Here is a 27,267-nt window from a genome sequence, read left to right as displayed (position 1 = left end):
AAATGGACACTGCTAAACTCTTGTGTGCCTAATGCAAATCCAGTATATGGTGACCAGCTTGCTTTGGGGTCGAGATGTACTGATTTTCGTAGTAAGAAAACAATTGCCACAGTCAGCACATATATTTTTTTAAGGGATCTTTTTTTATTTTGAGTGGGAGAGAAAGATTGCAGTCTATTTCTTCCTAAATCCCACACATCACACCTGAGGAGCAGCGATTTCCAGAGCCAGTTAATGACATTCCAAACTTTGGTTGCGGGACCATTTAAGAGTAGCAATACACCCCTTTCCATCCCACCACTCCATTGCTGTGTGATGTGCTTTCTCCCTGGATCCCATACTGTTGTTCCCTGTGTTGCAGTGCAGCTAGATGGTTTAGTTGACTCTCCAGGCAAAATGTTTGAATTGCAAAATGGTGTGTACAGTATTATGAGCATGTTCCTTAAAAAACAAAAAACACACACCAGGATGAAACAGGAACATTTATAATGAACCAGTGGTGCAAGTGTCCTCTTTTCTATCAGAACTAGCTAGAATCTGCTGAGCAGTGCCTGTAGTATGAGCAGAAAACTAAAGGGCGATGATTAATGTTGTGGAACTATGATTATGTTTAAAAAATGGCTTTTGCTGAGATAATTTAGAGATTTCAAAAGTTAACATTTTAATATAAAAAACTTGTCAAAATTATCATGACACATTTGCAGTTATTTTTATATTTTTAAGAATTACATTTTGAAGCAGATTCCTTTGCATCTTTTTTAGCTAGTGTGATCTTTTAATTTTTATTTCTAGGACTGTTTTTTCTCACCTATCCATTTTTAGCCTTGTTTGTATGCCTGCTTGTGATGGGATTTAATAAGTATTTTTCTCTGATGTCTGTTTCTTCTCTGGAGGAATATAGTGATGTTTTGATAAATTGACTTTTAAAGGTAATAATCTGGGGGACAGGGTTGATTAGACCAGTTAACCAATTTGAGTGTTTAACCAGTGCATTCATTTTTAAGATTTATTCTTCTAATAAATCCTCATTGTATCTTGTCATTTGATATGTGGGTTTCATTCTTCTAATAGTCTTGTTTCTTTGTTAGGTTTTTTTAAAATGATTTAGTTATATTAGACATTTTTACGCTGGTTGGGAGTGGTGGGCTCTGCTATACTTAGGTTAATATCAGGATTGCATTCCAAATGGTTTAGAAAGTGGCACTCATTAAAATCTGTTATTCCATATATGCTGCTGCAGAACAGTTTTATAAAGTCCATTTCTTTTCATGTATGTGACTAATACCCTCTGTGTCTGTTTGTTTGGACTTGGGAGTACATTTTCTCAGAAAATGGTGGTGGTAAAATCAAACTTTCCGTGGTGTAAGAAGAGACAGTGCTGTTGTGTGTGGGTGTGTAGCTATGTGCAAAGGGCTGCTCAAAGCTCATTTCTCTCCATGGGGATAACTGGCTGCATACCAAAGCTGTGGCCAGGAGAAGCCGGCAAGCAATGTGTGGGCAGACTGCATGTTCTTTTATTAGCACCTTCATTGTACTTTTAAAATTTCAATTAACAATGAGCTCTAGGCTTCTTCTGTTAAAATTGGTTCCCTTATTAACTGCTTAACTACCTAGTTGGAATCATTTTGCTACAGGAAATTGTTTCTGTAGAATGTGATTTTGTTTTTTAATTTTTTTTTGTATAATTTGAGATGCATATTTCAGCAGGTAATAGTTAAAACATCTGGTTTAAGAGTACAAAACACGAACATATGCTCCAAATCACAAATAATCACTTCTAATGGTTTTCTAGAATCAGTTTAAGCCAAGGGTTCTCAAACTTTTTTTTTTTTTTTTTTTTTTTTTTTGCTGGGACTTCCTTTGTAAATATTTCAGGCTTTGATGACCGCCCCCCAAAAAAGTGATGACACTCCCCCCTTTTCATGCCACCATTATTTCTGTGCTGCTGTTGGCAGCAGCACTGCCTTCAGAGCTGGGTGCCTGAGTCTGAAGGCAGCGCTGTCGCCAGCAGCAGCACAGAAGTAAGGGTGGCATGGTATTGTATTGCCCCCTTTATTTCTTCTCTGCTGCTGGCGGTACCAATGCCTTCAGAGCTGGGCGTGCAGCAAATAGCCGCCACTTTCCAGCTGCCCAGCTGTGAAAGTAGCGCAGAAGTAAAGGTGGTGATACCATGCCCCCCCCCCCCACAAGAGGCTTGCAGTCCCCTTTGGGGTCGAGGCCCCCAGTTTGAGAAGCACTGCTTTAAACCAACACGAATGGTTAACTTTAAGGGGGTAAAGAGCCACATCAGAGAGAGTGATAAAAAATGTAAATGCGTTCCTCAATTTCCTGGAGTCAAATTTCAATGAATGCTACAGTTAAGTAGATTTTTCTCAGGAGACACAGCTTGTTGGTGGAACTTTGAGATCTAGACATGTGGCTAATCATGACAGTATGGATGAAATAGAGAAGGGGTGTAGAGAGCTGGACTGGGAATGTTTCAGTAAAATCCTGGGATAGCATAGAACAAGTTAATGAGCAAGTGCTTCAGCTCACTGTGGTTCAGAGTTTGGCACATTTGGGTTTTCAGTTGCTTTTCTAGTACTGTCTGCTTTTGTTTTTGAAACCTGTTTAACAGTAACAAAATGTAACAGGCAATGAATTTTTAGTGAATTATTTAACTTCTTGAGTGGTTAAAACCAATTTGACATTTGGCTTTGTAATGCCTGCAGATGTGTGTTAAAAAAAAAAAAAAAATCTGGAAATGCTTTCTGTGTCACATTGTTTGATATTATGAATTTAAAACTTACTGTGTAAATGAAAGTACTAATCTTGTAACCAGTAGAGGAGCTGACATGGTGGTTACTAATGACACACTATGTTGATTGACCTAATCTAGTAGCTGTTACACCATAAAGTTTGCCTTATCTTTCCTCCTAGTTTAGCCCAGGATAACCACCCAATGATCTGACCAAAGTTGTTTAAGTGGAGAGTCCTGTACCGTTTTGTCTATATTTATGTATTATTGGCTTTGTTCTTTTAGGTCTGTTGTCTCGGTGTTGGACTCTCCAGCTAAGATCAGCTCCATGGAAAAGAAACTCCTTCTAAAGAGCAAAGAGCTGCAGGACACCCAGGACAAGTGTCACAAGGTATTTATTTATATGAGTGGCCTCCCTCATTGCTCCAGGAATCTACAACCAGTGTATGCCAAGGGATCTCTCAGATGCTGATGATCGTCCAGATCTGTGGTGGGCAAAATTCTTTTCCTTCAGCGAAGTGGCTTCCTGATCAGTACAGAAGAAGATGAATTTAGGCCATGCCTTTGTTGTAGATATGTTAAACTTAACAAGAGGAGGCTCTGGATTTTAAATAGCCCTTTACTCACCATGACACAGATGACTGCTTCTTCCAGCATGTGCCATTTACTCTTCGTCGGTTGCAGAGTTGCTGCATTTCTGTTCTGAGTGATACAAAGTCTCTCTTCCTAGTCCTTCTGCTTCTACTTGTGTAACTGTTGCCATTTCATTGATTATGATGAACATCTTTTTAACAGTTGCTGTTTGAGTAAAGAGAACTCATTGGAGTCTATAAAAACTCAAGTGTTACTCGAGACTTTTATGAGAGTGCAATTATTTGTCTCCCTGCATTGTGCTGGATTTGACCATTTTTTCCTGCAAAGAGATGGGGGAGACCCATCCTCTGGTCCAACATGGATTTGGGATAAAGCTAAAGTGACCCATCTCTGCAAAGTCAAGTGAAAAATGATTGTGGCTTCTTTGCTAACTGGGGTTCGAAGAATGACTGAATATGAGCAAGCCGCTTGAATGAATGGGGTGACTTAGACTTACTACCTGTCCTTGTGAAGAACTGTGCATTCCCAGGAGCAGAGACAATGGTATTGGAATTTAAATAGCATCTGGAGAATTATAACTAGGAGTCTCTTAGAGACTGAAATTCATCACATGTAGTGTGTTGAAATTAGCAACTGACAGAGCTTGGAAATGCTTTTAAACCTTTCAATGTTTGTTGCAGATGGAGCAGGAAATGACGCGATTGCACCGGAGGGTGTCAGAGGTGGAGGCTGTACTAAGCCAAAAGGAGGTGGAACTGAAAGCCTCTGAGACCCAGCGATCCCTCCTGGAGCAGGACCTGGCAACCTACATCACAGAATGCAGTGTGAGCCTTTACCCTAGTCCTTTTCCCTCTGAAGGTGCAATTTCTGTTTTAGGTCTTTAGCTTTCTGTTCCATGATGGTTTCAGTGGTGCATATCCAGTAAAGAAAGAAGATAATGTGGAAGAGGAATGGTTGTCTATTGAAATCGGAGCAGTAAATTGTTTTCAGAGTATTGAAGGCCTGTTAGATATGAGTTTGTTCAAACTTTATTACTTGGCCTTTGTGCTTACAACATCATTCAGTAGTAATGGTAAAGGAACTACAACTGTTGTTTTGTTCACAGGGAACTACACTCTGGTTCTCTTCTTGTCCTAGTAGCAATACTATACCGCTTTTGGGTTCTGATCTTGATAGACTTCAGAATGAAAGCAAGGTGGGGCCTATTCAATACTTAATGGAAAACCTCAAAGGACAACAAAGGTGTTTCAGGATATGGTGGTGTTGACTCAATAATGTGACATTCTGAGTTTGTACTGCTCCTATTCCGCAGTGTAGTGATAGCAATGTATCTGTCGCAATTGCTGCTTTTCAGATGGGATATAAAAATAAGGCTCTTAAAGATATGTATTTAAGATCCTTTGTCATTTTACAGGAGTAGGGATGTCTGCCCTGTTGTCTTGGCAAAATTCCAATGAGGGTGTTTACACTCTGCCCACTTAAATAGTGTTTATATTTTCCATTGGATTTGGTATTTTTCTGACCTCCTTCCCCTCTCTCACCAATACCCCAAACTCTGTCTATGTAGCATGCCAAGACAACACTCTATCAGTGGCTGCTTTTCAGTGGAGTGTGAAGCATTTCCTATAGAGTGTAACTTTTATTTATCTAAATAGAATGGGGAACATGAATTTATTTGGATAAATGGGGGGCTTTCAATGCAATAATGCACAGCAGGAGGTGCATCTGAAGCTGGGTTGAACTAGCTGGATATACTATTTTCTATTGTATAAACAACATTAAAAAGTTTTGGATCCTCCTGGATGAAAAATGACATACACTAAGTAGGTGACAGGAGCATTTGTCTAATTTGAAGTTTGTAAGCAAAGGTTTTGCCCAAATCTTGAAACAATAGTTTTCTTCCCTTTTCTCTTTAAAGTTTAAAAAAGAGTAAAGGACATAACTGAGTTCAATAATGGGGAGAAAGATAGCGAATCATGGTAGTAATATAGCATCAGATGAGTGCTAGTGCTAGAGATGTGAATAAATAGTGCTAAAGGATAGATAATTAATGTTGCTAAGAAGTCTCACTCACTGTGCGTGTTCTTTGACTCCACACCTGGCCTACAAGAGTAGGGTTTGAACTAAGATCTCTGTGCAGTAGATTGTATTTGTAAGTGTATTGCTTTTCTCCAGCTGGAAAAATTGAAGTTCAGTAGCAGTGAATTTGCAAGTTTCCGTAATTGGTGTCTTAATTCTCACAGTATTTGAGAAGCTTTGTGTTCCTTTGACTAAGGATGTTTCTTATAGAGGAGCATGCAAAAGGTCTATGCATTGAACATTTTTGCTTTCTGCAGAGCTTAAAGCGAAGCCTGGAACAGGCGCGGTTGGAGGTGTCTCAGGAGGATGACAAGGCGCTACAGCTTCTTCATGATATCAGAGAGCAGAGCCGAAAACTGCAGGAGATCAAAGAACAGGTACAACTGCTTCTTGGGAGCAGAATAGCTGACAGTAGAACTCACTGCTTGTATTACCTGGTTCTGATGCCAGGAATGTGTTTTTATATTGGTGGGATGCCAAGGCTCCGTGTATGTGTTTGTGTGTGTCGGGGGTGGGGAAACGGGACAGGAGGGAAGAATTCCTTAAACAAAGTAACTAAGAACAAACTTGGACATGTGTCTGTTTGCAAACATGCATGGTCTCGAGCCTGCCTATATTTTTTTTGCAGTCCATCAAGTTGATCAAATGAAATCTTTGCCTAAAAAAACAAATTAGGAGAAAGTTGCAATATTTTGTGAAACTGACATGTTGGAAAAATCCATTTTAAGCAATCGCGTTACACAAGTTAGCAAGGGTTAATATTGCTCTCAACTAGAGCTCATGAATCCTCACATGGGAATTCTGAATTGGGGGGAAACCACATTAACCCATATCTTGTTTTACTTTAACCATTTTCAATGTCTACTCAGCTTTGAATGTGACTGTTTTTCAAAATACTGCCTATGTCGCTGAACTTTTCTTTTTCTAACTTAGATTTTTTTGAAGAGAAGATGTTTGTTCAGATAATTTTTTTCCTTCAGGAAAGTGTGAGGAAAGGAAAGCACTTTGTTTTACTGGGGGTGGAGAGAGAGAGCTTAAATGAAAAATACAACAAATAATGTTGGGTAATTTTAAGATTAAAAATAGTCTACCACACAGAACCCATTATATTCTATGGTGTAATGGAAACACATTATATTGAGAAAAAGAAATTGAAATTTCTGTGGAGTTCAAACAATAGTTGACAATCATCTACTGCTTTTCATCTCTAAAACACTTTACAAATATTAACTGACTAATGTTTTTGTGTGTGAGATCTGTATGCACAGAACCCTTGGTAATAGCTCTTGTCTGGAGACTTACCTTATGCAAAATTTAATGAAGTGCAGATAAAACCCTCAAGATGTGGCAGAACCATATATACAGCTTAAGTATTCGTTTTGCTGGTTGTTTTGGAAAATGACAGTGTTCTAAGGCTAGCTACTTTGAGTGCTGTTGCTGCTTTAGTAGAGTTGTTTTAAATATTTGTTATATATAGAATGTTTTGGGATGATGATTAGGTTTTGAAAATGTACAAACTTATTTGTCAGAGAGGAAAAATAAGAATTTTAATAAAACTTGCATCCCAACACAATTTGAACTCCATATCTTTTAACATAGATTATGGCTGAGATTCATGAGAATGTTAAGGTGCTGTTTAGGGCACTAGAGGAAATTGTCTTAAAAAAAACCTACTACAGGGTTCCTCTGAGTTATCTTAAGCTCAGGTGCTAGAATGCTGCATAAATATGCAGTGTAGTTTCTGCTCACTCATACAAGCTGGTCAGTCTTGGCAAATCAGAGGGCTTGGGGCATTTCTTTCAGGAAAATGAAATTAGGGTCTGAGAGAGAGGATGGAGATCCTGCGGGGAAAACCCTAAGAAAAGCCATTCTTGGGGAGAATCCTGTTGAGGTGGTGATATTTAAGTTACCAACAATGGCAAATCCCACAAGGAGAATAAAGTTCAAGTATTGATATTTCAGGGTAATGTCATAATTCAACCTCAATTTGGGTACAATGTATAAAGAGAGCATTATTATTTCTGACTTGGATTCTAGACCTTATTTGACTATATAGTATATTTTTATATAGCAGTTTTTAATCTCTGCTTAGTTTTCGCTTCAGCTTTTCTGTGTTCGGTGCCTAATGTTGGATGCCTTAGGTTAAGATGTGTGTGTGTGTGTGTGTGTGTGTGTGTGTGTGTGTGTGTGTGAGTTGTGTGACATGTTCTTCTGACCTTAGTATATGATGTGCTTAGAGATACAGCCTGGATAGTATCAAGAAGCAAGAAAAACTGAAATTTTATTTAACTACCCCCAAATTCATCAACTTTCTCAATGCCACCTGAGGCCTTGCTTATAATTCCTTTGTCAAGTGATTGTTGCTCTAGAAATTGAGCATTCTTGGAAGTGCTGGTCCAAATTGTGATCTCTGAGCAGAACACACTTCTTCCAAGCATTCTGCATCTTTCTTTGCACGAGTCCATTGACGTGAAAGGATATTTTGCACTAATGCATGTTTGCATCATCTATGGTATAAAAGCTCCAGCCCCGTCCAGGGAGAAAATAGTTGTACTGCAACCATTGGACTTGATGGGAGGATGGGCCAGCTAAGTCCACTGTTGGTATTATGAACCAGAGAGTCACTCTAAGGCAGATGGCTGCTAGTGGCAACCTCTAGCCATATGTGGCAGGAAGTGGAGAGAGCAGAGAATTAACTGATAAATATGAATTTGAACATAGGAGAAAGTAAAAGCAGTGGGTGAATGGGCAAGGTTTGATAGGGAGAAATGAATAATAATTTGTGTATATGGACTCTAAGAAAATAACATGGAAAGCAAGATCCGTTATGTCCTTTGTCTGTGTTGTGTATTTTCCTAGCATACTCCTGGATGTGCATGCTCCCCACCCACCAGATAGATAGATATAAAAACAAGCTCTTTAGGAAAGAGACAATATTTGTTTTCTTATAAGCACTTGTATATTTAAAGGACTATACAAATGCTTACTATGTAATAACAATCAATGCTTCTACTGAAGACTTCGTTGGTCACCTCAGGATCTATCTACACCACTTCTCATCTTGGATGCTTGCCCTAATTGGAACAATCAGTCCAAAAGTTCTTTTTGTTCTTTGATTTTTAGGCGTTGCACTTTTCCAGAATTTTTATTCCAAATCCTTTATTGTGGTTTAATGGAGGTGTGAACTACATAGAATATTGGTCTTTCGGGGAAAATGTGACTCCTCGAGAGTTATCCTCCAAAGATAGCATTTGATACTAGATTACTGCTACTCCCATCAAGAATGATAGAGGACTTTACTTTAGTGTTAATATGTTTCTTTCCTGAGCTATCAAAAGCAACCAGTAAACTGATGGTTGGAGGCCACAACACATTTTTTTTTCTCCTTTTCACCCACCCCGACCGCCCAGATTTGTAGTAATTCTCATGTTGTCAGGCTGAATAACTCGGAGAGAATATATCTGGGTGTTTGACAGAGGCACAAAACTCAGAAGCATATGTCTATATAGACCCCCTAACCTTCAGGGAGAGAAATAACATGTAAGTACTTTACCATTTGTTTCAAAAACTATGGATGTGTTTCTGCAGTGGAATCCCCTCAAAATAGTTTTTTTTTTTTTTGGTTACATTTCATATCTTCTCTGAGGTAATGGCTTGGAAATGACTTATTGGCTCTTTGTCATGAAAGACACAAGCCAGAAAGGAATGGATATTGTATTCTGCCTGGCTCTCACCCTCTTATTTTATGTTTTTGTCCTCTCGTTACATACTTTGTCTGCTTTCTGCCTATTCCGTATAGGTACTATCATACTGTTTGCCACTCTCTGTCTTTCCTCTTTGCTTTCCAAAATGTAACATCCCTTTTCCTTGCACAGGAGTATCAAGCCCAGGTGGAAGAGATGAGGTTGATGATGAATCAGTTAGAAGAGGATCTTATTTCAGCTCGTAGACGTAGTGATCTCTATGAATCGGAGTTGAGAGAGTCACGATTGGCAGCTGAAGAATTCAAACGTAAAGCTACTGAATGTCACAACAAACTACAGAAGGTAGTGAAGGCTCCCTGGGAAAGGTGTTGTTACACTCCTAGTTTCTAGTGTGTGTTGGTGGGATTTATAAATGAGTTGCATTCAAGTCCTTGGAAACTTGGTACAGGTTGTACAGTTGGAAGCCATTTTGTATTACCAGTATAGTTGGAACGATTTCATTTATTCCCTGTAAAGCTGTTTACATTTAAACTGCCTGAGGTTATGATTCTGGGTGAAGTCCAAGATCCTAAAACTTTTCTTCAGAGTTATACATTTTATATTTTTAAATTACAGGCTAAAGACCATGGGAAAACTGAAGTAGGAGAGCTGTATTCCAAACTGGAGAAGGTATGCTTCCTTAGTGTCAGAGGAGTTTACTGCCTGATTCTGTCCAAGTATATTATCACTGTCAGAAACCCAGAACATCCATGGATAGTCAGTGGCATGAACAGACTTCCATCCTCTTTCTTTGTGGGACTGACTGTTCTGTGTGATTTGATTTAAAGCTGGGCTTGGTCAGTCTGTTGTCAATTGAACTTACAGAGTAGCTATGCCAAGACAAAGCTGCTATTTGCAATCTGTGCTGGAGGTGAGTTAAAAGAAAAACCCTGTATGTATCATTATGAATGAAGAATGGCACGTAGAAAATAAGATTATTCTGAAGAATAAATTTTAGTTCTGCATACTGAGTCAAAGTGATTTATTTAGTGACAGAAATATGGCAAATGGTCAAGAGGAAATCAGGAGCAGGAATGCATTGGATCATTTGGCAGGTTGGAATTATAGGGAGAAACAAAGATTCTGGAAACAAGACTAAAATAAATAAATCACAAGTACGGCGGACATTCATTTTTTCTCCCTTGCGTTTAACTGTAGATCAATACAGAGCAGCAAACCAAAATCCAGGAGCTGCAGGACAAGCTGGCAAAGGTAAAGTCAGGGGTGGGGTCGGTGAATTTTTCACAAGGCTTTCCAGTAAAACCCTAATGCAGGGGAGATGTGCACTGTGTTTCATAGTCAAAAATAGAATTAGTCACAGCAAGAGGGGATGTCAGAGGGAGAAAGTGGGGGTGGGAGCTGGTATCTGAAATCAGAATTCTCAATATGCTTTCTGCTCTTGAAATGTGTCAACAGTGTTTATTTTTACAAATGAAGCTGAGTCACAACAGGAATAGTGCATAGCAATCCTAATTTAAAAGGCCAGCATGGGCGTACAGCATCTAACACGCTACCCTAACCTTTTATTTCTGGAGACCTGGGTTCATGTCTTGCTAGTTCTAGTGAAATGCATTTTGGTCTTGGCTTACTCTCCCAGCATACTTTGGTATTAATCATAAAATCACTTCTCACTTAGCAATCTCTACTCTGTCGATAGGTCAAACAGTAGAATGCAGGGGACTGGACTAGATTGACCCATCGAGGTCCCTTCCAGCCCTACGATTCTATGATAAGAGTTCATGACAGGATTAGGATACATTAGCATCTGGAGGAAGTATACACAGTACCTACCTTGCTGTAATCAGTGCTATCAGTCTCACTTTAATGGGCACTGAAATTCCAGTGCACCCTAAAGGGCTATATGTGAGAAAACACTATACCAGCTAATACATTGCTAATGGTGGTTCTTTTTGGGGAGAGGAGAGAGCTAGCTGCTTCATATCCATCTGCGAGCATCTCAAACCCCTCCACGCAACCAGTCTGCGGCTGTTTTAGTTTTCCAGAAATGGGGCTTCCTTAAGGATAATGACTCTGTAGCGTGAACACTGAGGTCAAAACAGTATGAGGGTGTCACTTTCATCTCAGTCCTTCAAGCAGGCCACAAGTTTTCACCATTACTATTTCATTCTTTCCAAGAATTGATGTGGCTCAACACAATGTTCTCTCAGCACTTGTACAGAAATATATCCTTGAATCTTGTCTCAAGGGATTAGGCTGAGTTTGTGGACTAGGCTTGAACTCCAGTGCAAGTAGAGCAGTAGAAGCTACTGGTACAACAAGACAGACCTGTAGTTCTCCTTCCCTTGTGCTTTTTTCAACATTTGCAATAGCAGAAGTGAAGTTTGGGGTAGAGGTTTGAACTTAGATTCGTAAAGTTTAAGGCCAGAAGGGACTACCATATCATCTAGTCTGACCACCATCACAGGCCACTAAACACCAACCAGCCAGCCTAACACCAGACGTCAACCAGAATTAGACCAAAGTATTACAGCCCTCAGGAGACTAAATGAAATATTCCTTCACCCGGTTGGATGTTGTGCTAATTCTAGGCTGCCAGGCCAGGCTTTTATAAATGTTTTATTCAGAATGCTGAACATCTGAGGTTGCCATCATACTGTACTTGCATCTGTTACTATGAAGACTTTGTATGTGTGTGACTTTATACTAACATTTACTGATATTTTTTTTCCCGCTCTTGGTTTAGGCTGTGAAAGCCAGTTCTGAGGCAACTGAACTTCTTCAGAATATCCGTCAGGCAAAGGAGAGAGCAGAGAAAGAGTTGGAGAAATTGCAGAATCGGGAAGACTCTAATGAAGGCATGAAAAAGAAACTGCTTGAAGCAGAGGTGAGCAGAGAATTTCTGGCTACGCTGGACTAGTCAATAGGATGTAACTGGGCTTAGAAACTACTACTTTGTAGAACACTGAATGGCCAGGATCCCTGTAACAGCTTGTCAGAGGACAGAGACTAGAAAATAGCAGTTGATTTATTCATTCTTTTATAAATGTATTTCTCTGAAAAATACTTACTGGGAGGCTTTTTGGTATTGGTTTTTCATCTGGATTCAACATGAACATGTGACTAGGGTAAGTCTTTGGGAGTGGGGATGATTTTGGATGTAGAAGAGGATCACATACTGATAGCTTCAGCTGACTTTTCCTAGTGCCTGCTCACTGCTGTTTGATCATCAAAACTTTAGTTTAAATGGCAGTTCATAATTGCTCTGCAGGAACGGCGCCATTCTCTGGAGAATCAAGTGAAGAGATTAGAGACTGTGGAACGCAGAGAAAACCGACTAAAGGAAGATATTCAGACTAAATCTCAGCAGATTCAACAGATGGCAGACAAAATTTTGGTGAGCAGGGATGAAAATGAAAGATAAAGGGAAAGAGTATGCCCCAGTGGAGTCGGAAGAGAGGACATAGAACTACATAAAATCGGGTGGGGGTTGTTGAATAAGGGAATTGGATGTTATATAAATTTTATGTTGGAAATAACTTCAGTGCACAAATTCTGCTGCCTGCAGTGTTAGTTATAAACTAAGTCCTAAGCATCTATGATCTCTTACCAAATGATTTTTTAAAAATCCCAGTTGCCCCAATAGAAAATTTTCCAACTCAGTTGTATTAACTCACTAGTATGCAATTTATTTCCTAATGTCTGTTTCAAAAGCATAACCTTCTTAATGGTCAGTGCTGGGTTGTGTAACAATGACATCTTTAGTATTTAACTTTGAAATCCCTTGCAATTTAGTCTGACTTCTACTCTATCCCAAATGCATACATTTTGCAGAAGAACAAAATTAATCATCAAAACTGTTTTTCTCTTAAATTTTTGTCAGAGATCCATTCTCACCCACATACCTTCCCCATTATGGTTGGCAATTTCTTGTTTTTCTCATTGTTAGATCTGTTAAGTCTTTTTGGTTAATTTAGTCTAAAGTGAACCAAACAAGGGTACTGCTGGTACTTATACCTCCCTGGGGGAAGAAGCCATTGTCCTGTGATGAGGCAGATAAATAAATCTGTGCTTCTCTGATGAGTTCTCTTCTACAAATACCCATTCAAACAGTGGGTTTCCTTCTGAAGCATAGGATGTAGGACCCAGACCTGTCAGTCATAGGGAACTGGTTTACTGTGCCCTTGGGAACACTTCCCACCTCCCAGTGAGACTGCTTCCAGAGACAAAATATATGTTAAACTCTACTACCAGGAAAGATATGTGTATCAACTACCTATCTTTCATTAAATTACCTTTCTACAGTGCCTGAAGGGGACCCAAAAGATGTATTGAAAATTAAAAATGATCCCCTACCAAAGGAGGGGTGGAATAGCAAACCTGACTCATTTTGAAGAAGAGAGATCAGGATAGCACATATTTAGCCTCCCCTTAATAGCTAGGTTTATCATTCTAGCGGTAAGTTTATAACAGCAGTGCTACTCTGAAGGAGGGCTAATTAAAAATGTGGTGTTGAAGGAAAAAGGTCACATATTTGGTATCGTTTGTTGCTTTCAGCTTGAATGGAGGTCCGATGAGCCTGTAATCTAGGAAAGGGATGGATATGGATTCTCTGCCCCTCCCTTACTCTCTTTCTCTTGGGGTTACTACCAGGAAAATTAACATGTTAAACACCCTTGGACAGGTGGTCGTAGTCCTGACTGTAGGAGAACCAGAGACATACCCTGTGTGAAGGCCCAATGGGAATGTATAAATAGCCTTACCTGAAGTTGATAGGTGATCCATAATTGTTCTGAGAAATAGCTGCATAAATAGATATCAAGATCAGAAGCCTTGAGGCACCATAAAGAAGGTAGAAGAGGTCCCTTGGCATTGTTCTGTCTTTCAGTGTCAGGGCGTGATAAGTGAAAGACCACTGCTTGCATGTACAAAGCCAGCTTTGTATTCAGAGACCATGTAATATATTGTGACTTGTTGCATAAGCCTCTTGCGTGTATTTGGGCATTTTTGTTTGAGTTTTATTATTCTTCATAAAAAATGGAAGGGAATGCAGAAATATCATTTCACTGTTCCAGGGGTCTTGTTTTGGAGCTGCAGTTTTCTCCATGTTTACATAGAACGTTGGGGACTATAATGCCCATATATAACACTAAGACAAGCAGATCTGGGGCTTCCGGGGTCTCTTCCGTAGGTCCCGCCAGTTCTGACATGGAGAATTAGCCCTCTTTGGAGGGCAAAAGAGAAAATGAAGTTGTTTTTTTCTGATTGCAGTTAGAAGGTTTCTTTTTATGGTGTCTAGAGTTTTTGCTCTACAGTTTGGTGGGATCTGTACTTTTCTGAGGAAGAGGATTTTTTTCTTTAACCATAAATGTCTTATTTTTCTCCTGGTGACCAGACAACTGGCAAAAGTCTGAAGATAGGTCAGATTTGGACTTTTGTTCTGTTGGCATGTCCCTGTAGCAGAGAGGACCTTTTTTGTGATTTCTGCTACAGTGGCAGAGTATATGGGGTGGTGGGCTGAGTCAGATATACATACCTCTGACTGAAGACTCCTTAATCCCATGAAGCAGCTGGTGTTGGACATTTTTTACAGGGACTCTGATGAACTGTTCTTGGTAGTGATGGGGAGAAGAGGATAGGTGGAGATGTAGGAACAAGTATGCCCTCTGTTTCTTCTAGTTTTGAGGGAAGAGAGGAAGGGAGTCAGGTGGTGAGCCTTCAGAAGAAATGGATGATGTCTTTCTGTGAAGGAATAAACTCTTCCAGTTGTACTTGATGAGCCCTGCTGGCCTGTCTATAGATGAAGAGTGCCAGAGGAAGGAAATGCCAAGTTCTGAATAATAAAAAATAAAGGGCATTTTATTCTTTGCTGCTTGGGAGTCTAGATGGCTGTTCTCAGTGAATAAAAGGCAGGGGTTGGGTGGGGGGAGCTGAATATGAATAGCTGGAGAAGATTATCTGAAATAAGAGACTACATTTCGATGTCCGCACTGCAGAGGGCCACTTCAGGAGTTGGCAGAGCTTCTACTCTAGTATGAGCAGCCACTTGGTGGTAACTCTGAAGCTGCTGCTGACCTGGTTGTGTGATTCATTATTTGGACCTATACTGTGTGGGACCATGTGAAAGCTGAATTGGCTTCTTGGTACAAGAAGCCATTTTCCAACTGAAGAAAACAATAATGCCCCTTCCAGGGTACTAAATGCTGCAGGCTCCTTCTAGATGACTACTTTTTGGCAGGCTTTCATTCCATTTTTGTAGCCCGTGTGGTGGAGGGTTGATGCTATGACTGGATCAAAGGAACCTTTGGGTGCTCCCAAGGTGGTTTCCTGAGATAAGAGAAAGGGAAGATCAGGGGATAGAAAATGCATGTGTGTCAACTAGAGAAATGTCAGGGAATTTTCCTGTGCTGTGTAGATAGGAAGGCAGGCAGGAGATCTGGAGGGATCACAAAACTGGAGCTTGGCTAAGTGGCAATCAGCCCACTTTCCAGGGCTTGACGGGTCTGGATCTGCCTCCAGTGCTGCAGAAACTGTTGGAATGGAAAACCTGGCTATGAAGGAGAATAACGTTCTCTGAAGTCTCAACTATTGAGAGCAAGCCTCAAAAAAGGAGACTCTCTAGCTCTACCTTAAAGACCAACTTCAAAGAACAAAAATGCCCCCCTCTGCCAAACTGGTTTACCTGTGAGAGACGGGGCTATTTAACTTATTTAAGGCTGTATTTTGTGTGACTTGCGTTCCTTCACCCTTGTGAGCCACTGAGGATAAAAATATTTTTTTGCACCTAATGTATAACTTACAAAGCACTTTTCATTCTTCAAAGCAATTTATAAATATCCATCTTGGCAACAACCATGTAGGGAGGACAGAAAGGATTATCCCCTCTCTACAAATGGAGAATCTGAAGCATAGAAACTAAGGCACCACTGCACTGAGAACTACACTGATGCAGAGGTTTACTTGCATGATCCTCAGTGCAGAATCAAGGTCTAAGTGGATGGATCACTTGATTACCTGTTCTGTTCATTCCCTCTGGGGCACTTGGCATTGGCCACTGTCAGAAGACAGGATACTGGGTTAGATGGACCTTTGGTCTGACCCAGTATGACTGCTCTTATGTTCTAAATGATTTGCCCAAGGCTAGAAAGAGAGGGAGGGACATTATCAGAAATGAGACTAAACACTCAGGAATTCCCTGTCCTGTATTCAAATCACTCTACCACATGTCTTTCCCTTATCAGATATCCAGGCACATATTTGAAACCTTCACCAGCCAATCTGATGCAAAGGAATTTAAAGTTAACTGCAAAATGATTGGGTTTTTTTGGTCTAGGGTTTCAGAATCCCATCAACATCTATGAGCTGTTCATAACTGCTCATTATCACAAACCATTCTGGCTCCATTTTGGGGAATACCTTAATTTTTTTTGGAAGTAGGTTGGAAGGGGGCAGTACTGGCTCAGGAGGCGGCTCTTGGTGGAGGTGGAATCTACTTCTTTTTTAAACATCTCTTTACCCTTTTTATTATATTACCTAACCCTAAAATAGGACAACTGATGTGTCTATCTGTCTACTTATAAGGTTTAATGCTGGTGATATGTACTTTCATAATGGTATCTCATGCAGCTGAGATCCCAGGCCTCAGAGATATATTTTAGAAAGACTTAAAACCAGAGGGAATGAGTGTTTTGTACATATCCTGTATATGTATTTATAAATTCTATGTATTTCTGTATCCGTCTGACATAAATCTTTGCTTTGTTCAGGAGCTGGAGGAGAAGCATCGTGAGGCTCAGCTGTCAGCACAGCATCTGGAATTGCAGCTGAAACAGAAAGAGCAGTTCTATGACGAAAAAATCAAAGTAAATATCCCTTTTCATTACCTTCATACTCTCTTTTAGGGGTGCATTGGGCTCTGAATAGTGCCCAAACAGCTGGTTTGGGACTCTGATCCCTTGTCCTCTGCTTCCTTCTTCATTACTTCTGAGAGTTGAATGAAAACTGAATAATTCTGCCTTTCTAACCTGTGCCCATCACGCTCTCACCTTTTGTGTGAGGTTGCATTATCCATGTAGGCTTTGTGAGAGCTAGACGAATCTAACTGTTAACAGACTATTACTTTAGAACAGGTGCTTGTGGGAAATCAGTCTTTCAAAAAGGTTTTTAATTATTTCTGATGATCTTGCTTTGATTTGAAGAGCATTAACATGAGCAGCCCAAGAAGCTTTACATTTAGTAAACACCCCAAAAGCACTTTTGAAATTCCATCTCCTTGGAGCTGTAACATCCGCCAGTGCGTTCAGGGATCCACCCACTCTGAATTTTTTCTCTTTTCTAGGATATTTTAAGATTTATAACAAACAATTGAAAACATGATTATAGACACCATCTAAAATTAGGAAAACCATAGAGAGAGAGAGACAGGATTATGTAATAGACTTCAGAATTTATCTAAAAAAACTTAGTTTGTCATTCAGGAAAAGTATTCTTTAAGGATCTCTGTGCCTTCCAAGTGTGATCTTTTCCCACTCTTTATCATTATGATTTATTACATTTATATAGCACTATAAATTTACACAGCATTTACAAATGTAAAGACATGTTCACTGGCCCAAAGAGCTTAGTCTGAACAAGATTAGACTTCAAACAACTGTCCAGGAGAGAGAGGCTATGATGATGATAAAAAGAGAGGAGGAATTTGTTGAAAGAAAACACTGAGTAGTGGAGGATGCATGGCAAATTGGAACAAGCATACTTTTCAAGGCATGAAACCAAGAGTTGGATGTTAGAAAGGAAACCAAAGAAGTGGTAAGGCGAAAGGATTGGAAAGAGTGCAAAGAATAAGAGGGAGCAGTAGAGGTAAATGAGAGCCAAGGTATAAATGGGGCAAGATTATGTGGGCTTTGGTAAATGAGACGGGATGCCAGTGAAGGGATTTAGGATTTAGTCTCTAAGGTGCTACAAGTACTCCTTTTCTGTTTGCGAATACAGATTAACACAGTTGCTACTCTGAAACCTGGGATTTAGGAGGTGTGGGAAGCATGTATTTGGAGCAGAAATAATAGTAATCGGAGGAAAAGCTGTAATGAGAACCTGGACTTGAGAGAGGAAGAGAGAGAAAGGTTGAAGATTATGAGCATGGGAGGCACTAAAGGTAGTGGAGTTAACAGTGGAGCTAGTGAATGGAGTAAGATTAGGAAGGAAGATGTAGGGAAAGGACTAGACAGAGGGACAAATTCAGTTTTGGAGAGGGGGAGAGTGAGTTTGAAATGGTGGTTCTTCCAAGAGGAGATATCTGAGAAACACTGGAGTTGTGACAGGACAGAAGAATTATAACGGGATCAAAATGTCAGTTGGTTCTTTGAGTCCAACCATCGCTGCAACAGTAGTCCATCAAGTCCAGTCCTCCTAGTCCTTTCATGGCTATGTTACTGATTTGAATTCAGATTTGTAGTCACTGAAACTCATAGTACTATGAAAGTTCTTACATACCTCTTACATATTTATTTTAGGGCTGTCAAGCAATTTAAAAAAATTAATTGTACTGTTAAACTAATAGAATACCATTTATTTAAATATTTTTGGATGTTTTCTACATTTTCAAAAATATTTATTGCAATTACAACACAGAATACAAATACTTTGTTTATTTTTTATGACAAATATTTGCTCTGTAAATAACAAAATAAATAGTATTTTTCAATTCCCCTATTGGAAGTACTGTAGTGCAATCTCTTGATCATGAAAGTTGAACTTACAAATGTAGAATTATGTACAAAAAAACCCCTTCATTCAAAAATAAAACAATGTAAAACTTTAGAGCCGACAAGTCCACTCAGTCCTACTTCAGCAAATTGCTCAGACAAACAAATTTGGTTACAGTTTGCAGGAGATAATGCTGCCCACTTCTTGTTTACAGTGTCACGTGAAAGTGAGAAAAGGCATTTGCATGGCATTGTTGTAGCCGGTGTTGCAAGATATTTATGTGCCAGATGCGCTAAAGATTCATATGTCCCTTTATGCTTCAACCACCATTCCAGAGAACATGCATCCATGCTGATGACGGGTTCTGCTCGATAACGATCCAAAACAGAGCAGACAGATGCATGTTCATTTTCATCGTCTGAGTCAGATTCCACCAGCAGAAGGTTGATTTTCTTTTTTGGTGGTTCGGGTTCTGTAGTTTCCGCATCTGAGTGTTGGTCTTTTAAGACTTCTGAAAGTATGCTCCACACCTCGTCCCTCTCAAATTTTGGATGGCACTTCAGATTCTTAAACCTTGGTTGGAGTGCTGTAGCAATTTTTAGAAATTTCACATTGGTACCCTCTTTGCATTTTGTCAAATCTGCTGTGGAAGTGTTCTTAAAATGAACATGTGCCGGGTCATCATCTATGTAACATGAAATATATGGAAGAATGCGGTTAAAACAGAACAGGAGACATACAATTCTTCCCCAAGGAATCAGTCACAAATTTAATTAACGCATTTTTTTTTTAACAAGCATGTCCTCTGGAATGGTGGCAGAAACATGAAGGGGCATACGAATATTTATCATATCTGGCACATAAATACCTTGCAACACTGGCTGCAAAAGTGCTATGCGAACGCCTGTTCTCACTTTCAGGTAACATTGTAAATAAGCAGCAGGCATCATTATATCCCGTAAATGTAAACAAACTTGGCTGAACAAGAAGTAGGATTGAGTAGACTTGTGGGCTCTAAAGTTTTACATTGTTTTGTTTTTGAGTGCAGTTATATATCAAAAAAATCCACATTTGTAAGTTACATTTTCATGATAAAGAGATTGCACTATAGTACTTGCATGAGATGAATTGAAAAACACTATTTCTTTTGCTATCATTTAAATATTGCAAATATTTGTAATCAAAAATAATATAAAGTGAGCACTGTACACTTTGTATTCTATGTTGTAATAGAAATCAATATATTTGAAAATGTTGAAAAACATCCAAATATATTTTAAAAATTTCAATTTCAATTGTTTAACAGTGCGATTAATCACAATTAATTTTTTCGAGTTAATCACATGAGTTAACTGCGATTAATCGACAGCTCTAATTTATTTTTTATTTCAGTTTATTTAAAATCCAAAGCTGTGGACATATCTGCAGTGTGTATTAATTAAAAAAAAAATCTACAACAGCCAAAAGGAGTTGTTTCAGTACACTTCCTAGTGAACAAGAGTTGGTATCTCTCAGGTTACCACCTTAATTGGTACCCTTGTTATAAGTCTCGGCAGAGAGGCAAAGGATTAAAGTAGTCATGGAGGCTGAATTACTCTCTCATACCTACGTGTGGTTCTTACAGATCTATGTTGAGGCACATCAGTGAGGTAATGAAAAGGAGCTTACATTGCAACTTTTCTGTGCCATACTTCCTCTGGGAATAGAGGAATTAATTTTCCATGTATGTCAAATTGGCATATTTCATAAGCACTAATAATGAAAAACTGTTTAAAAAACAATAACAGCCCATAGCCTTTCCATAACTCCTTTTACTCATTAAACTCAACCATTTCTTACAGCTGAGTAGTCCCCTCAAAGCTTGCTGTCCCAGGCATTTCCTGCCATCTCATCTAGTTTTCCTTAGGAAGTGGTCAAGCCTCTTCATCGAATGTAACCCTTTCCTGGTGGCTTTCTTTCTGACTGCCCTTTGACTAATGAAATAGGTTCAAAGTGAGGAAATTTGTTTACTTCAGGTGCTGGATGCTCAGATGAAGAAAGATCTTGCCGATAAGGAAGCACTTGAGAATATGCTGCGAAGACATGAAGAAGAAGCACATGAGAAATGCAAAATTCTGGCTGAGCAGAAGGCGGTAGGTGTAACTGAATCAGAAACTGAAACATTTTAAGAGTAGCCATTTTAAGTCTCTTACCCAGGGATGTTCCTAAAATAAAGATCTGTTGCTGTTGGGTCTTGTTGCTGGAGGCTTTTTGGAGGTGGGGGAGGTTGGTTTGTGGGGGTTGGTGTTTTGTTTTGATAGCTGTCCTTTTAATTCATGATGTCTCCAAGAACATTCCCTTTCAAGAAAGTCATCCATGCCTAGTATGTTACTATCTAGCAGTCCAGTACATGGTTCACGTGGGAGCTGCTTGCTCTTGATCTGGAAGAGACTGGAAAGCAGTTATAGATTGATGTAACGGATGTAACATCTGAATATGTGGTTGCTTCTTTGTTTTCTTGTCCACTCAGTCAGATATCTTGTTTCTGAATTAAGTTTCTAGAAGTGATTTTTAAATGCTCCCTTGCTGTAGTCACTAACTTTCATCCCATGATCTCAAAGCAGACTGCTCTGTTTCAGATGATCAATGCCATGGATTCGAAGATAAGGTCACTGGAGCAGAGAATAGTGGAATTGTCTGAGGCTAATAAACTGGCAGCAAATAGCAGCCTTTTTACACAGAGAAACATGTAAGTAAAGGAACTGCTACAGCATTCTTGCATTTACAAGCCCCTGTGTGAGCTCAGTAAGACCTATTCTCCAAACATATTATTTCTCTAACAAGAAACTATAGTTTGCTCAATATTTTGTTTCCCCTATCATAGTTGTTAAGTTTTATTGGTCTCTATTGTTGCATTTGTTTTGGATCATTTCATGAGGCTGTTGCTGTCTCTTTTTTTGCTGCATGCAATTTTTCAAATTATATGTTTTGTAGAAAAATTCTAACATTTTAAAATGTCTGAAACACTTCCAGAGAAGCAGTAATTCCAATGCTGTTCCATGTATAAAAAGATGTATAAAAATTAGTATTCCTTTTGCTTCTGGTGTTTAGGACTTGATCACATCTGCTTCTGGTGGCCATTACTCATTGAAATTCAAAGCCTTATTATAATTCTTTGACACTCAAAGATGAGAAGAAAATGTTAAATGTCCTTTCTTCACAAAAGCTTCCATCCTGTTCCCAACAGCTGTCAAGACATCTAAGAAAAGTGAACATTGTTTTAGGAATTTTCCTTCATGTTTTTAAATGTTGATTATAAATATGAGAGAAGGGCTACTAGGATGATCCGAGGAATGGAAAACTTGTCTTATGAAAGGAGACTCAAGGAGCTTGGCTTGTTTAGCCTAACTAAAAGAAGGTTGAGGGGAGATATGATTGCTCTCTATAAATATATCAGAGGGATAAATACAGGAGAGGGAGAGGAATTATTTCAGCTCAGCACCAATGTGGACACAAGAACAAATGGGTATAAACTGGCCACCAGGAAGTTTAGACTTGAAATCAGACGAAGGTTTTTAACCATCAGAGGAGTGAAGTTTTGGAATAGCCTTCCAAGGGAAGCAGTGGGGGCAAAAGATCTATCTGGTTTTAAGATTCTACTTGATAAGTTTATGGAGGAGATGGTATGATGGGATAATGGGATTTTGGTAAGTAATTGATCTTTAAATATTCAGGGTAAATAGGCCAAATCCCCTGAGATGGGATATTAGATGGATGGGATCTGAGTTACCCAGGAAAGAATTTTCTGTAGTATCTGGCTGGTGAATCTTGCCCATATGCTCAGGGTTTAGCTGATTGCCATATTTGGGGTTGGGAAGGAATTTTTCTCCAGGGCAGATTGGAGAGGCCCTGGAGGTTTTTCTCCTTCCTCTGTAGCATGGGGCATGGTTGACTTGAGGGAGGCTTCTCTGCTCCTTGAAGTCTTTAAACCATGATTTAAGGACTTCAATAGCTCAGACATGGGTGAGGTTTTTCATAGGAGTGGGTGGGTGAAATTCTGTGGCCTGCACTGTGCAGGAGGTCGGACTAGATGATCAGAATGGTCCCTTCTCACCTTAGTATCTATGAGGTACTGGTGTTATCTTTGCTTGTTTCAGTTTAAAAAAAAAAAAGGTGGAGGGCCCTATCCTTAGGATCGAAGTGATTCTTTAATCCTGATTGCTTATTTCTGATCCTGGTGTCTATCATTAGATATTAAACATATCAAAGTTTGGCTGTCTGGAGAAATATGTGCAGACCATCAGCTGCATAGTGGAATGCTGGGTAGCATCTCAGTGGACAGCAGTTGGTTAGATCCATTTGTGAAGTCAGGCAAGGATGAGTTTGGGCATAGAATCTCTGAACTCTTAGTGATGATTGATTGTACCAACAGAGATGTAAAGCCAGGAATTTTTATTACATTTCAAACTTCTGTCAAGCTCTTCAACCTGAGCAGACTGAAATCTTCCAGAAAAGTAATTGTTAAAGTTATATGAGTTGCTTTATGCAGATGATTATACTCTTGTTATATGCACTCTAGTTAATCATCCAAAAAGTTTGTAGAGGCTGCTAAAACCATAACATCGTTAGTCTGAAGAATACAGAAGTAATCTACCAGGTCATACATGGGAAAGCGTATGTAAGACCTAGCATCAGTCAGTGGTCTTGAACTCAGTGTGGTAATAGCATTTCAAGAGAAGTGAAAGCTGTTCTTGCTGACTAAAGAAATGTTTACCAGACTCAAAAAGGGTATTCTACCAACTGAAATATTAACTTTGGAACCAGCATAGTTGTCATATATGAGACCAAAGTTCAATGTTCGCCATGCTGTAATGATTTCTTCCTTGCTCTATGGCTATGAAAAATAGAGACATTTGCCAACATATAAGAGTTGGAGAAACTTAATCAAGACACTTTGGAACTCTTATGGATATTAAATCATAAGATATACTGGTGGCTGGATGCTATAAGGATGGGCATTGTAATAATTTAATAAAATCACAAATAATGCAATTCTGAAAAGAGGTTGCATAAATAGCTTTGAAAGTATACTACTGAAAGCACCATTTAGCTGGACTAGATGCATCCTCTGGAAGGAGGACACCAGACTAAAGTCAAAAGGCAGAGGAGGAAATAAAATGATGCCTAAAAAAATAATTCTACCCATTGCGACTCATGTTAAATATTCATATGTCGGGAGGGAGTGGCAAACAAATTGCTTTGGCAAGTCAGTAATCGTGCAGCTCGTTTGGAGTGAGTGATCTTAGTCATTAAGAGAAGTGAGTTCTTTCTGAGCAGTGCCTGTAGATCTTATAGATATAACTAGCAAACCCTACTGCGTTACTCTGATCTGTGAAAAGGCATGTAAATCTAGAATTGAACCATATTTGAATCCACAAAAGCTATTACTAAACCGAGCATTATTGATGTGGACAGTTAGCAATTAGAGCCTTCAAGGAACTGTGGAATCCAACTAGCCTTTGTTCTATCAGTTATTAAAAAAAATGAATGATTGGTTCTGAAGAAGGTGGAGTCATTTGTTGTTCTACTGTTACCCAGGCTATTTGGATAGTCCTGGCTGCCAATAATCAGTTGAGGGAGGTTAAAAAAGGGACAGGATGATTTTGTTCCTATCAAAGCACAGGACTGTGACTCAGAAGACCTGGGTTCTATTTCTAGCTCTGCTATGTGATCCTGGGCAACCCATGTAATTTCTCTGGGAGAGAGATAATAATACCTATCTCAAGTATTTTTCTGCATACAAGTTTATTAATATTTGTAAGCTCTGTGAAGAACCTGAATGGAAGACACTGTACAAGTGCAAAGTTTTCAAATGTATCCTAATATGATTGTAGGAAGCTACCACTAATTCAGAAGGAGCTTTTCTGCTCTTTTTCAATTAGGGTATCTAATTATCAAGCCTTCATGGTAAAAATAGATCATTGCCTGTAACAAAAGTTACCAGGTTCTGAATTTCTTGGGAGCACAAGTAATTGTGTGTTCAATGCATACATCAGGGTTTCAGTCAGGGCAAAAGTTTGCTAAAGTGTTGGCCAGATTGGGCTCCTAGCAAGTTTCCAAAATCCAGAACTAATCTGTATGCAATGAAGCCAGTTGCAATTCCTCTGATCTTTCATATGGAAGTCTAATGTATGGAAGTTCCTGCTCCCAGCATTCATTGAACCATTTTTTTTCCAAGTGGAAAAAACAAATGACAAGGAAAAGGGTGACAGCTTGGAATGAGTTGTAGCTCAGACATTCTTGTAGGTTTCCAAGGTTTGGTGTTCATCTTTCTCCATGTACAAACAGATGCACAGCCTACAAAACCATGATATCTGAGCTACTCGAAGCATGTACTTGGTTTAATCACCGATACGGGAATCTGTGCAGAAGCCAACATAAGAGACCGTATTTTTTCCATAAAGGGACTGTGAAATTTAAAATAGGAAGAGCTAATTTTGATGTGATCACATTTTGCTTACCAGGAAACTTTTATACCAATGAAACTACATGATCAAAATATAGCTTGATTATGTCTTTTCTTGTTGTGTATTTTCCTATCAGGAAAGCCCAGGAGGAGATGATCTCAGAGCTCAGACAGCAGAAGTTCTACCTGGAAACACAGGCGGGGAAGTTAGAGGCCCAGAACCAAAAACTAGAAGAGCAATTGGAGAAGATCAGTCTTCAGGACCATACTGACAAGAACCGTCTGTTGGAGTTAGAGACTAGACTGCGAGAGGTGAAAATTTAATCCTTTGCAGACTGATGTACTTGGGTGTATCCCATTTCAAAGAGTACAGTGAGAATTAAAATTAAGTAGTTTTAAACACTGCAGGATAATGACTTGAGCTGAATGACCCAATTTTTGCTCCATTTCTGTAACGGTGGAAATGTATTGCTTGCTGGAAGGAGTTGAGCATGACTATTTTGTGTTTTTGTTATAGTGGTAGAGTCCAAGTTTCTAGATTAGCTTGCTTTCTTAGAACTATATTTATTTTCATCCTTTTGTACAACATATTTTAATAGTGCCCAGATCTAATGGTGATGGGCACAGTATATATGCTTAGCTGGATAATTCATTTATTTTCAGTTGCAGACTTGAAGAATCAGGTTTTTATATTATTTTCAAATAAAAAGGGGAGACAGGCAGAAATAGGTTGGAACCATCTATTTCCAGAGTTCCACCTAGTTCCAGAGAAGAGTAACAAAAATGATTAATTTCAGAGTAGCAGCCGTGTTAGTCTGTATTCGCAAAAAGAAAAGGAGTACTTGTGGCACCTTAGAGACTTAACAAATTTATTTGAGCATAAGCTTTCATGAGCTCAGATAAATTTGTTAGTCTCTAAGGTGCCACAAGTACTCCTTTTCTTTTTCAAAAATGATTAAAGGTCTAGAAAACATGACCTATGAGGGAAGACTGAAAAAAATGGGGTTTGTTTAGTCTGGAGAAGAGAAGACTGAGAGGAGACATGATAACAGTTTTCAAGTACACAAAAGGTTGTTATAAGGAGGAGGGAGAAAAAATTTTCTTCTTAACCTCTGAGCTAGGACAAGAAGCAATTGGCTTAAATTGAAGCAAGGGAGGTTTAGGTTGGACATTAAGAAAAACTTCCTGTCAGGGTGGTTAAGCACTGGAATAAATTGCCTAGGGAGGTTGTGGAATCTCCATCATTGTGGATTTTTAAGAGCATGTTGGACAAACACCTGTCAGGGATGGTCTAGATAATACTTAGTCCTGCCATGAGTGCAGGGGACTGGACTAGATGACCTCTTGAGGTCCCTTCAGGTTCTATGATTCCCTGGATAATATCCTTTTTCCTTCCTAACTGTCCCTCCTCTAATTCTCAATAAAAACTGAAATCTCTACTCAGCTAAGACATTTGGGATGTCCAATGTCATTACTTTAATTAGCCAGAAATTGCTAGACATCAGTGCAAGGTCTTCTGGCAGACCTATTTTTCACACATCTGCAATATTATGGGCAGATTCACTTGCAATAACATAAAGAGTCAGGCATCAGGAAGCTAAATTGGAACTTTTTCTTTAAACTATTTTCTTCACTCTGCCATGGTAAATGGGATCTGCCAAGATGTTGCATCAGTGTAGGAGACAGATCTGTCTGAAACAAGAATCTGAAGGGAAGTTTAACTATGAAAGTAATTGAACAGTATATAAAGACATTTCTTATAGATTCAAAGTAATATTGATAGTTTCTTCTTACAGAGCCTCAAATGCAGTATATTAACTTGCAACTATGGAAGATAATCACACAAATTATACTTTAACTTTCATATTGTCACAATTATTTATATCAACATTTGATACTTATTTACAACATAGCTGGCATTACACTTATGTCCTTGTTTTCATTTCAGAACACAATATAGTTTTATTTTTGAACCATTTCAAACCAAATGAGTGGTTTTTCAAGTG

At 39.0% G+C, this 27,267-nt stretch overlaps 1 protein-coding gene across 15 annotated transcripts in view; it reads left to right on the top strand.

Moving 5' to 3' along the window:
- The window catches only part of CIT (citron rho-interacting serine/threonine kinase), a 99,038-nt gene that overhangs the window by 28,915 nt on the left and 42,856 nt on the right, over positions 1–27,267 (top strand). For all 15 annotated transcript variants that reach the window (XM_043497977.1, XM_038374052.2, XM_038374051.2 and 12 more), the window contains 12 exons: positions 3,023–3,128; positions 4,012–4,155; positions 5,668–5,787; positions 9,286–9,456; positions 9,730–9,783; positions 10,312–10,365; positions 11,858–11,998; positions 12,383–12,508; positions 16,878–16,973; positions 20,832–20,948; positions 21,435–21,544; positions 25,399–25,573. In XM_043497977.1, the coding sequence (XP_043353912.1) occupies positions 3,023–3,128; positions 4,012–4,155; positions 5,668–5,787; positions 9,286–9,456; positions 9,730–9,783; positions 10,312–10,365; positions 11,858–11,998; positions 12,383–12,508; positions 16,878–16,973; positions 20,832–20,948; positions 21,435–21,544; positions 25,399–25,573 (1,414 nt within the window). The remainder of the gene's footprint in view (positions 1–3,022; positions 3,129–4,011; positions 4,156–5,667; positions 5,788–9,285; positions 9,457–9,729; positions 9,784–10,311; positions 10,366–11,857; positions 11,999–12,382; positions 12,509–16,877; positions 16,974–20,831; positions 20,949–21,434; positions 21,545–25,398; positions 25,574–27,267) is intronic.

The sequence above is a fragment of the Dermochelys coriacea genome, chromosome 15 (genome assembly GCF_009764565.3).
Source record: "Dermochelys coriacea isolate rDerCor1 chromosome 15, rDerCor1.pri.v4, whole genome shotgun sequence".
NCBI lineage: Eukaryota > Metazoa > Chordata > Testudines > Dermochelyidae > Dermochelys > Dermochelys coriacea.
This window is presented reverse-complemented; position numbering and strand designations above follow the sequence as displayed.